This window comes from Herpailurus yagouaroundi, unplaced genomic scaffold (assembly GCF_014898765.1).
Source record: "Herpailurus yagouaroundi ecotype Mexico unplaced genomic scaffold, PumYag 182, whole genome shotgun sequence".
NCBI lineage: Eukaryota > Metazoa > Chordata > Mammalia > Carnivora > Felidae > Herpailurus > Herpailurus yagouaroundi.
In genome coordinates, this window is record NW_024412413.1 from 43,392,724 (window position 1) to 43,404,867 (window position 12,144).

The 12,144-nt window shown below is 41.1% G+C and overlaps 1 protein-coding gene across 16 annotated transcripts in view; it reads left to right on the top strand.

Annotated features, from left to right (window-relative positions):
* The first annotated feature begins 613 nt into the window (after positions 1-613).
* Positions 614-12,144, top strand: part of KCNC2 (potassium voltage-gated channel subfamily C member 2) — a 200,126-nt gene continuing 188,595 nt past the window's right edge. For 2 of the 16 annotated variants that reach the window (XM_040491407.1, XM_040491408.1), the window contains exons 1-2: positions 1,229-1,510; positions 2,649-3,330. In XM_040491407.1, coding sequence (XP_040347341.1) covers positions 2,668-3,330 — 663 coding nt within the window. In that variant the 5' untranslated portion in view covers positions 1,229-1,510; positions 2,649-2,667. Of the gene's footprint in view, positions 725-1,219; positions 1,511-1,960; positions 2,090-2,648; positions 3,331-12,144 lie in introns of those variants that run through there. The other 14 variants (XM_040491399.1, XM_040491400.1, XM_040491394.1 and 11 more) reach the window with 13 other exon arrangements.

A 12,144-nucleotide genomic window follows, 5' to 3' on the forward strand; every position in this document is an offset into this window, starting at 1 on the left:
AAAGAAAGAAAGAAAGAAAGAAAGAAAGAAAGAAAGAAAGAAAGAAAAAGAAAGAAGGAAGGAAGGAGAGAAAGAAAAAGGGAAAGAAAGAAAGATAGATGTTGGAGTCCTAGTTTCCAGTACTTGAGAATGTGATCTTATTTTGGAGATAGGTCTTTAATGATGAAGCCATTAAGGTGGGCCCTATTGCATTATGACAAGTGTTATTATATACAAGGGATATTTGGACAGACTCAGACTTGCATAAAAGGGAGAATGATGTGAAGAGACACAGGGATAAGATGGCCATCTGCAAACCAAAGAGAGAGGCCTGGAATAAGTCCAATCCTCAGAGCCCTCAGAAAGAACCAACCTAGGCCACACCTTAATTTCTACCTTCTACCTCCAGCGCTTGGAGGTAATATTTCTACTGTTTCAACAGTCCAGTTTGTGGTACTTTGTTATGGCAGCCCTAGCAAACTATACAAGGCCCAATAAAATTTGAGAGAGGAATTGAGCAATTAGATAATTCCTTTGGTACTTGGATATCTGTAGCTCGCCTCTGTAGCTTCTGATAGAGAACTCTGAATATTCACTTGCTAGAGCATTATGTTCCTGGAATAAACTTTTTAAACTTGTTTTGTTTTATGTAACCATGATGTGGTGACTGGAGACCTACATTTGACTGGAAAGAGCAAGCCAGAGCCATGTGTAAGACTCGAGAAACAAGACTCACTTGTCACCTGTAAGTAGACCTCTCTCTCCTCTCAGCTGTCATTAAGGAAAAAAAAAAAAAATGGAATTGGTCTTAGAGATGCTCTGTCACTTGTTGGGAGGGGTGGGGCAGTGGGAAGAGAAAGGGTGTGGAGCGTGGGGTGTAAATAAGGCAGGCAGAAGCTCCAGAGAGGGTGGGGATAGAGCTTCACGGAAGAAAAATATATGAACCTGGTTGGTACAAGAGAGCTTCCCCAGACCCACCCACCCACCCACCCACCCTTTCCCGAGCTCTGTGCTCTGGCGCTGGTGGTTGACGGCGAGTGGTGCGGAAGGGACCGCTCTAGCGGCAGCTGCTTGCGGGGGAGAAGCAAAACCTGCAGGTCCAGGTCGGAGCCGGGGGACTTCCCCAGCAAGTGGGCGAGCTCTCTCGACCTGCGGTCAGCTCCGCCGCGGCCACGGCCAGCCGCGGTGCCAGCTCCCGGCGGGGTCGCGGAGCGCCGGCTGGACCCGCCCCGAGCTCCATGGTTTGCCCAGCCCTGCGCGATGGTGACTCTGGGCGCCGAGGCTGGCGCGGGGCGAGCCCGCAGCTCGCAGAATGAAGGCGGGGAGCGCGGCCGGCGGCCGGCGGGGGCTGGCTCCGCGACCCCAGCGCCCGGAGGAGCGGCCCAACCACCTGAACCCGGAAAACGCCAACAAGTAGTTTCTCGTTGGAGCAGGGCTGCTCGGCTGGGTGTCAGGACTCAGTCCGGCTGCCCGGAGAAGCTCGTCCACTCGGAAACCAAAGCAGAACCACTTTTCTGTCGGTCTCGTTAAGGTATCTGGGGGCGGGAGGGGAAGGGGGTGATCTGCCGGGAAGGGCATGCTGACCCTGCAGGCAGGCATCCCCCCACATTCCGCAATAGGAATGTGGAGGTGAAGCCCTGGGGAGAGGTGGCTGGGAGACTGGAAACCGGGACGCTGTCAGCTCAGGGATCCAGGGGGTGTGCCTCCAGCGGCTTTTCCCAGGGCCTCGCCCCTCCTAGAAAGCAAGCCCCCACCCTCCATCCCCCAAGCGTTTGTTTTTCTTGGGGAGGGGGGATGGGGTGGGATGCGTTGATCACTCGTATTCTCAAAAAATGTATCCTAGTTAGTGGTTTCCTTTCCCAAGTAATAATAATATTAACAACAACAACAACAACAACAACAACAACAACAATGTGAAAAGGAAATTGGATCAGGAAATTAGTCACAGGTCTCCTTGGTGAAAGGCAACAGCAGGGAGATTTTTGTGCTTTGACTTCAGCGTTCAGTCTTTGTGCCTGGTCCGTGAGGGAGAGTGGAGGTGAACCGGGAACAGGGCACGCAAAGGGTGCCCTGAGTGCCGGGGCGCTGCGAGCCGTCCAGAGTCCCGAGGGTACGCGCGCACTGGGGGGCTCGCCGCCCCGTCCGGGGGCTCTCACCCAGCACCACCAAGTTGTCTCCGTGGAGGAAACTCGTTGCCTAAGAGAACTGCCTCCAGGCCGGGGGGGCGCAGAGAGGGTCTAGGAAAGCGGAAGAGAGGGGCCAGGGCAGGAGGAGAGAAAGGGGGCAAGGGAGGAGGGGTCTGGAGAGAGAGGAGGGGTGGGGGTTAGGACCTAGGAGCCGGTTATTTGTGAGAGGGGAGGGAAGTGAAGGGTGAAAAGACGAAGTAGGAGAGATCAGAGCAAGGGGAGAAAGGTGGGAGGCCAGGAAGAAGGTGTCCTGGAAGGTCAGGGAGCTTAGACCACCTCAGTTTTCTGGAAGCCCGGGGAACGTGTGCTGCTAGAGGCGGGGACATAGCTGGGCGCGCGTTTCCTCCTGGGAGGGTCCTTTGCCCCTCGCCCGTCTCCAGCCCTGCCTCCTGGGACTCGCGCTGGGAGTGGGGGTGGGGGTCACGGCGCGGCTCTGACGGCCGAGATCTTTAACTTGGCGCTGTGTTCGCCTCCCCCCCCCAGTCATGTCTGAGCCACAGAGATGGGCAAGATCGAGAACAACGAGAGGGTGATCCTCAATGTCGGGGGCACCCGACACGAGACCTACCGCAGCACCCTCAAGACCCTGCCTGGGACGCGCCTGGCCCTGCTCGCCGCCTCCGAGCCCCCGGGCGACTGCCTGACGGCGGCGGGCGACAAGCTGCAGCCGTCGCCCCCTTCGCTGTCGCCGCCGCCGCGACCGCCCCCACTGTCTCCCGGGCCGGGCGGCTGCTTTGAGGGCGGCGCGGGCAACTGCAGCCCCCGCGGCGGCGGCCGCGAGTTCTTCTTCGACCGGCACCCGGGCGTCTTTGCCTACGTGCTCAACTACTACCGCACGGGCAAGCTGCACTGCCCCGCCGACGTGTGCGGGCCGCTCTTCGAGGAGGAGCTGGCCTTCTGGGGCATCGACGAGACGGACGTGGAGCCCTGCTGCTGGATGACCTACCGGCAGCACCGCGACGCCGAGGAGGCGCTCGACATCTTCGAGACCCCCGACCTCATCGGCGGCGACCCCGGCGACGACGAAGACCTGGCGGCCAAGAGGCTGGGCATCGAGGACGCCGCGGGCCTGGGGGGCCCCGACGGCAAGTCTGGCCGCTGGAGGAGGCTGCAGCCCCGCATGTGGGCCCTTTTCGAGGACCCCTACTCGTCCAGAGCCGCCAGGGTAAGGCCAGAACCGCCCCCTTCCCTCTGCTCCAGCTCCTTCCCAACTCTCGGTTCTCTTCCACCAAGGGCCTCTGGGGTGCGGGAGGGGGTGGGAGGGAGAAGGGAACCTGGGCTCCCTAAGGATGAGATTAGCAGCCCGTCTGGTGCAAGGTAAACTCCGGGACCCTGGCCGCCATCCTCCCCGCCCCCTCTATCCTCCACCTGTCCTCAACTCAAACAGATTTACTCTAGCAGATGGGAACTGAAGGGCAAAGGTCGACCTCTCGGTGCAAGTCTGTCCGGAACCTTGTCCTGAAACTGGTGTCGCGCTTCACCTTGAGGGTTTTTTTTTTTTTGTTTTGTTTTGTTTTGTTTTTCCTGACTCTTTTGTTCCAACTTTTTCGTTAGTTTGGATGTTTCTTTAGGCCTTCTGGTCATCACGATTTGACATTTTCAGTAAGGAAGGCCTGACACTCCACATCTGACCCACTCAGAGCAGTGGCTCCAATTAGGGATCTAATCTGAAGACAGAGAAGGGAAAATGGAATATACCTGTGTGGCTGGGTGGGGAGAGGGTGGGCCAGCGGGGTCGCTTTGTGAAGAGACTCTCCTGAGTGCTATTTGGGCCTGTCTCCTTCCAAGGGGGAAGAAAGCTGAATTGTTTGTCCCAGTGAGTTGAGCAGGGACCCCACCTGCACGTTGAAATTGGGAGCTGGTCGTTTTCCCCTTGGGCTGTATCTGGTTTCTTACAGGTTGACTCTGATTTGGTCACTTGGTGATGCTAGGTTAGTCCGATTGTCTAAATCTGGGTAATTTAGATTGTGGCAAACTTTATTTTACTCTTCAGATTGTGAGTCCATCCTCAATTTTTTTTCTTTTCAGTTTCTAGCTTGAATGACAGTTTAAATTTAGTCCTTGAGACTCCCAATTAATTTTTCAGAATCCCATGAAGGGACTATAAAAGTAACCAATACTGGTTTCTCCAGTTTAAAGGGAATAAAAGAAATATAAATAACCAAAAAATTATACAGTATGTGAATGTTTTTTAATTATACATGAGCACAGAGTACTGTATTTAGTTAAATCTTTGCAACTGCGTGTGTCTGGTTTGCTTCTGACACTGGGAAAAAATACCCCCAAGGCAGCTTCACTATGGCTCCATCCTCATTATTGTCTTTTTCTGTATGTCAGAAGTCTCTGCATCTGAGATATTGTGCAGCTGTCTATCTGATAACTTGTCAGAAGATGTGCTTCTGATACCACTGTAGAAGTCTGAGGATATGTTTTGTTTTCAGTTTGAAATAGAATATGAATGAGACAATTTTAAGCATTGCTCCTCTGTTGGATCTGGCATTTAAATGCATACATAAATTTTAGTGTTTGAATATGGAATTAATAACTTCAACTCTGAACTCTTCCTGTTAAGACCATTCTATAAATTCAACAAGAGTTGGATTTCAAAACAAAAACAAAAACAAGTGCATATTTACTTAAATTAAATCAAAGACTCATGACCATTACATCTGTGGTTGGGTTTTTTTTTTTTGTTTTTTTGTTTTTTTGTTTTTTATTCCAGCTGAGTGCCACAATACTCTTTCCACTTGGTGGCTAAAAAGATAATCTGAATTTGTTTTCAGGCTCATTGTGTGATTTTTTTTTTCCAGATTGCATGCTATAAAAAAAGACAGAATGTTTTATTATCTTGCCTCATGATAATATAATAGATTTCATTGTGGCCTAGATTACATAGCAAAAACTTTAAGATGGTGTTTCATTTTTATTATTGCTATGGAAATTGACTTTATTGATTATTGATTAAAGGGTAGACTATTAACTTGAAAATAGTTTTAAAAAAATGTTCCTAAGATTTCATTGTAACAGTAGTAGGGTTTGACATGTAGCCATTTTAGGTGAGGAAAGAACACAGATGTATTAGAGATTAACACAAGGTCAAAGAGCCATTAGAAGTAGAATCAGGTGAGAATCACAGATCTGGAAAGTTTCCTTGAGGTCACTTCATGAAGACCCTTTATTTTATAGATGAGGAAAATGAAGACTGCAGATGCTAAGTGATGGCCAAGGTCATACAGCAAGTTAATAGCAGATCCAAAATTATGCTGGAGGTCTCATGACGTCTTCCCCAGGCCCTTTTTACCATAACCACTGATTATAACTGACTGGTTTATGAAATCTGCAGATCATGTTGCTCTTGAGATTTAATGCAGGATAAGACGCTTACTAGAATTCTAACTTTGAAAGGTCATCTATGACCTTCGGTAGAGGTCTTTGGTAGAGGTTTTACCCTGCACCACCCACCATTAGAGTCAAAATACGGGATTTGAATTAACTTCTTGAACCTGTTTGAACTTCGCATTTTTATTGACCATTTGATATGTGATGTTTTGCTATCTTTCAGATTGGCTAACATTTGTGGGGCTTGTCTTCAGGGAAATCCCTTTTCAAGTTATTGGGGGTTGCCTAAAAAGAGTAATCAGAAGTCACCATTTTACTGAAATGTGATTTAATATTTTTATATGAACATTTTAGTTCAGATGATGGCCTGACTTAATGTTATCTGACTAGTTTGATAAATAATATTACATTGGGAGGTCAACAGGATGAAATTAATATTTTGCATGGACATGATTCTAGGAGACATAAGTCAATTATCAAGTGGTTTGCTTCAGCTGTGGTCTTACTTCCACAAGTCTCATTCTTAGTAGAAGTTAAGTATTTAACTTTTATAAACTCTCTTTACTTTTTTTACATTAGTTCATCTTTTATTGATATACTTGAGATGAATAATTTTAAGTGGCTGAATTCCTATTTCAATTTTTTATACCTGTCATCAATGTCTTTATCTTTTCCCAATATTGAGGAGATTGGCTCAATTATATAACAGATATGTTTTATTTCTAACTTTTATGAACTAAAGTGCCAGAATGAAACCACGGTGATAGGAACTGGATAGATAATTAGCTGAATTTTGTAACATTGTATTCTTGCTTTTTGTTTTGGTTGGCATTTCTCCCTCCTCTATTGCTTTAAATTTATGATGTAAATACATATTCAAAAGGTCAAAATTGTTCAGCTTAACTTGGTAAAAAAGTTTATATTTTATACTTAAATGAATTTGTAAGAATAGTATTCCAAATAGAAATTTATAAGAAATCAAATATAAGTGGTCATGGAAACCTGTTCTGAAAAAAAATGAGATCAGGAAATAAAAGGAGAAATTATTCTGTTGATGCCATTGGGTGAAATTTACAAATAGCAAAAATCAAGGATGCGTAGATGTATTTGTGAAAATGTTTTGCATTGTATATTTCCCAATTTAATATCTAAGTTTAAGAGAAATGAAGGTTGTATGTGCTTTCTTCTGAAAACATTATATCGTAGGTAAGTGGACAGGTGCCAGGCCGAAATTCTTTGATTGAACTTCTGGATTTTTTAGAAGTGAAAAAAAAATAAGATAAGGTCAACATACCAGAATCAAAATATTTTAAATAATTTGTTCCCAATATTAAGGAGCTGAAAGCAGTTATGTTTCTCCTCGCTCTTCCTCGGTCACTTGTTTATCTTTGGTTAGGTGATAGGGCATTTTGTTTTTCTTTTACCTTTAAAGAGCATAGAAAGAATAACTGCCATGGAACCACATTTAAGATGTTGGCTTTTTGGTCTTTGGGTCCAGATCATTTTATGTATGTTCTCCAGCCTTTATCATTATGTGCAGATCATCCTGAATCATCCATGGGCTATGATAGGGAATCAATCATTTGTTAGATTTTGAAAATACTCATTAGTAATTTTAAATTCATTTATTTCCACAGATTTATTAAAATATACTCCTTGAAACTATTAAAATTTAAATTTCAATATATAGAATTGGATTCAGAATTGTACATATTTAATTTACTTTTTATGGATTATTTTTTCCTCTTCCTCAAACCACAGATAAAATAGGAAAGAAGCGATCTAAATAACTGTTTGCCAGATTTGAGTGTAACGCTTAAGATAAAAAATTATAAAAAGGAATGGACTATTTGAGTCACATATTAAGATTAAAGAAAAAAGTATTAATATTTCTTTTGTAAGTATTGCTGAAGTTTAAAGTATTATTGGCCAAATATAGCTTGTTCATAAAAAATTATTGTCAATTATTAGAATTTTTAGAATATTTAATCAGTGAGTATTGGTTATGCAGTCACTCAACTATGTCAGTTATCAGAATACATGGAGAAGATATAGTCTTTTGCCCTCAATAATCTCACCACTCTATAATAAAACATTTTCTAAAAACATTATCTATTAAATTAAGAAATGCAAAAAAAATTCCAGGGATATTATAGATAAATTTTTTTCAAAAAAAAAATGGAAATATTGCCTGACACATTCAGGAAGACATTCTATTTAGAAATGGTGGTGTTAAGGTATTGTTAGTCTTTATTTTATGATGAAAGTGTTATCTTGGTTTTTCTGTTTTTACAATGATTTATAGGCTCTGTCTTTGTAATATTGTTGGACAATGTGATGAAGGCTGTACTTATACAAAACAACCAAATTATTTAGGGTCCTCATCTCCTTTCCATTTTAATTAAAAGTCATGGCCAACTATATGACAATACTAATCCAAACTTCAGACCCCTGAAAAAAGTGTGCTGTAATGTCTGGTGTTTTTGCATTTGCCCATATAAACATGTAAGTGTCCTTTGACTCTTTCCAGGCCGCTAACTGTAGAGCTCACAAAGTAATTAACTTTATGCTTCTATTCTGAGTATTGGATAGGTTCAGAGAGTAACTAATTCAATACATCATTAAAACAGTCAAATAAGTTCTTCCTTCTTGGAATCATTATTGCACTATATGCTAACTAACCTGGATGTAAATTAAAAAAAAAAAAAGAATCAAGTAAGTTCAATGGAAAATTATATTTTCAGTTGTGTATTTGATCACAAACTAGGTGATTTAATTCACTGCTGAGTATTAGGCATGCCAAAGGTGAATGTAGTTGGAAAGATTAGGTATGACTTTATTCTGTGATATTTTGCTAAAAGCTCATTTGTAGACTTGAGTTGACAAAACTAATGCAAGTCAAAGAAATTCTTCTCTATTGAGAGCCTTATTTTCAAAGCAGCTGAACACAAGGAATGTGTAGCCTTATACAGAAACATGCAGATCAACCTTTCCCATTTGACAATGTATATCATTATCATTTATTTTTACTACTACAAAAAATGCACTTTCAGGCCTCATATTTTTTGAACTTCCGAGTCATATCCTTTTATTATGGCAACCTTTAAAAACATGTCTAAATGAAATAGTAAAGGGCACTAAAGGACTGATGAAAGATAAGCACAGATCTCCAGAAGGAAATATGTAGCGGCAACGTAGTGTAAACAATAACCATCAATATATTATACAAACTTAATCCACTTCTTTTTGAAATATGAAGGACTCTTTTTCAGTATGAAGGACATAATTTCAGACTCTTTTTCAAAAAGCAATCTCTCTCATATAAATATATATGAATAGGTAGCACTGCTTTTACTTATAGGTTGAAGGGTGGTCATTAATTTTAATATCATATAGTCAATGTTTTCACAGAAAGTGACTAAAATGTGGGTATTTAGGTGGAGGAGAGAGCAGGAGGAGAGAATATATGGAAGCAGTATTGGAAAACTGCCTGGGTGGGATATATGAGACCCACACACTAAACTAGATTTCACAACCAGTGGTGTGACCTTGGAGAATTTACTTCATCTTCTTGAGTCTTGCTTTCCTTTGACTTATTCTGGAAAAAAGAAAATGACACATTGGGCTAGCTAGTGTCCAAACTTCTTTCCAGCTTTTAGATTTTGAGGTTTGGAGGAAAAATAAGATACTGATTGCTAAAAACCCTGGGGAGAGGGCGGGGGAGAAACAAAATGTCTGCCCTCATTGTGATTGTACTCTAAGGACCATTACACTAATGAGGTAAACCAGTATTGATTTTTTTCTTGTTTGTTTTTTTCACACTTATAACTTTCTGCCCTTTTTTTTTCCCTACAGCTGTTGGGTAGCTGCTGCTCTGGTTACCATAGAAACAGGTTAGCTCCTAGCTTCCTGTTCCCATTGAAAACAGCTTTCCCTCAACCACATATTGATCTCAGGAAATCATTTTGCTGTGGCTCAGTCATGAAACCCATAAAGATGATTGGCTCCGTCATTTCCTAAATCTGAGATTCAGTGCAGGTGTATATCCATCCACCACAAGGATAACTGATTAGATAATCTCCGTTTTATTTCCATTTGAAAAGTGTCTTGTCAAAGACACCATCCTTTTCCCTTTCCTGCATCTTATACAGAAGGAAAAGTCTTATTCACTTGAGGATTTACAGATATGCCTAACACACATTTAAGTGTTTACAAAATAATGTCAAATTATTGAGTTCTAATATCTTTCATAACTCCTTTTATTAGAATAAACATAGAGAATAGAATGCTGTCTAACATACTTAAATTTATATTTTAATGTACCCATTAATGAATTAAAGGTAAATATATATGTATTATATAGTGTTCTATATTTCTCTTTTGGGAAAATAGTTTTTCTATTTCAAGATATACATGTTTACATAAAAAGAGGATACATTCATTGTCGTTAACATAGATGCGTACTCAGGGGATAGGTTTATAAAATTTTTATATGTTTAAGCAATGAAAGAATTTTGTAGGAATATGGCTTGAAGTTTTGATTTGAGAATATTAGTGTGTGTGTGCGTGTGTGTATGTATTATACGTATATGTATCCAAAATATATGCTCTTTAAGTGAGATGGATTACTGTTATATATGACAGACTTCTGGTGTTCATTAGACATAGAATCGGAAGGACACTGGTGATCACTTGGCACAATTGCCTCAATTCATGGAAGAGGCAACTCACTTGTTCATAGCTATGGCTAGCTTGCGACAGTAGCAAGGCTAGAATTTAGACCTTCTGATTTATCCCATTCAATCTCAGTTGCTTAGTCTGCACTGTGTTTAACGTTAGATGTGCAATCTTTAGCTCTTAGGAAGCAGCAAGCATGTTAAGAATAGCATGGGTAGGGTCTGCCCTTTCCCTATTCTGTTGCTTAGTCATAGCGGGGAAATTGTTACTGTTTTATGTATTCACTTTATTTCCAGACTCCCCTCCAGGTACAGCCTTCCATTGCTGCCTTCTCTACCAGTTCTACATCTTACTGCTTTACTACCTTTAAGGCCTCAAAACTAACCTGCTTATGCATTTACCTCCTATTATTTCCCTTTATCCCATTGTGTGTGTGTGCCTTTTATAATATGTTTCTCTACTCTTACTTGATTTATTGCCTTGGGAATCTATCAGTGTGAACATAGTTCACTCTGTTAGTAATGGTTAATATATTTTATAGAGCATTGTGTTCTCACATGTAATTAACCAGATTATAGTGGTTTTACACAAGATAACGGGTGAGTCAGTGGAGTGAAAGGTTTGGAGCTCTTGTTAAGATCTGCAAATGAGATTGGATGTTGTTGTCAGGTCAGTAAATACAGGGCAGAAAAACTTTTCCTTTAGCCTTTCTTCAGTGGACAGTTTGTCAAAGGTGGTGCTTACCAGACTGTGATGAAATGTAAAACAGCATTAAAATTTGGGGGTGTTTGAGATAATGAATTTTACAGGAACCAAAACAGAAGAAGTTGGGCCAAAGTGTTGCTGGTGGTATTGGGAAAAGACACTCTAAATAATTTATGCAGTCACTTGACTGACCTTTTCCTTTGGAAGTTCATAATACTAAGGACATCTTTGTAATCTGACATTTCCTTAGAGTTCCATGTATCAAGAAATTCTATGTAGACGCCTCAGTAATGTCTTCTTTACTTTCTGTTTGAAGACCCTGGTGATTTGCTATCAGATCCTAGAGTTTTGCTATTCTTTATGTATCTTACAACATTGCTGACATCTTTGAAAATTGAAGCAAAGGTCAATATAGCCTTTCTTGGCTGGTGTTCTGTGATTTTGCCTCAGCAATGGAAGGTGTTCTCTCGTTTGAGATGTCTCTATGGAGAGTTCCAGAGATGAAAATAAGCCACCTTTTGGTTTTACTTTACACCAATACTTTGTCCAGAATTTTTAAGTTGTTCACTAAATGATAAAATACAAATACATTTTAAAAATAGTGATTATAAGTAATTTTGTTGATATATCCAAATAATATTGTTAATTCTAAATTTAAGACAACATGTTTAAGCAAAAACTGTTTGAACCAGAATAAAGTTATTTGTTGAGTGGTTTGTCAGATTGGGTTCAATGAAAACAGCAGAAATTATTCAGAATTTATGTAAAATTTGTGTCTGTGTTTGCAAATTATACAACAGAAATTCAAATATAGGGTTGCTTAATTTGATATTTTTATGTTTATTGATTTACGATAAAGTGCTATTTACTAAAGGTGAATATTGTGTAATAATTGTATTGGAAACAATAACAAAGTAATCATAGCAAGAATAAACTTCCTTACTATTATAGTTTGATTTATCATCTGAATTGCCTTGCTTCTCTCTTGAGGTAAGCAATGAGAAGGCCATTATGAAGGTTTCTAAAATATCTTTAATAAAACTTGTCTTTCATATAAATTGAGTAGGAAGTGGAGAGAAAAGAGCCTTAGCTGGCCCTTTTTTTGTATAAACAGAATGTAAGCTGCAAGTATTTTTTTTAAGCTATTGGAATTTTATGATCGGGCCTGGTGAACCTATCACAGTCATATAGAAGTTGAAGGACTATTATATCTTTATCATGATTGAGAAATATTTTGAGCTTATGCTTAATTTCCAGG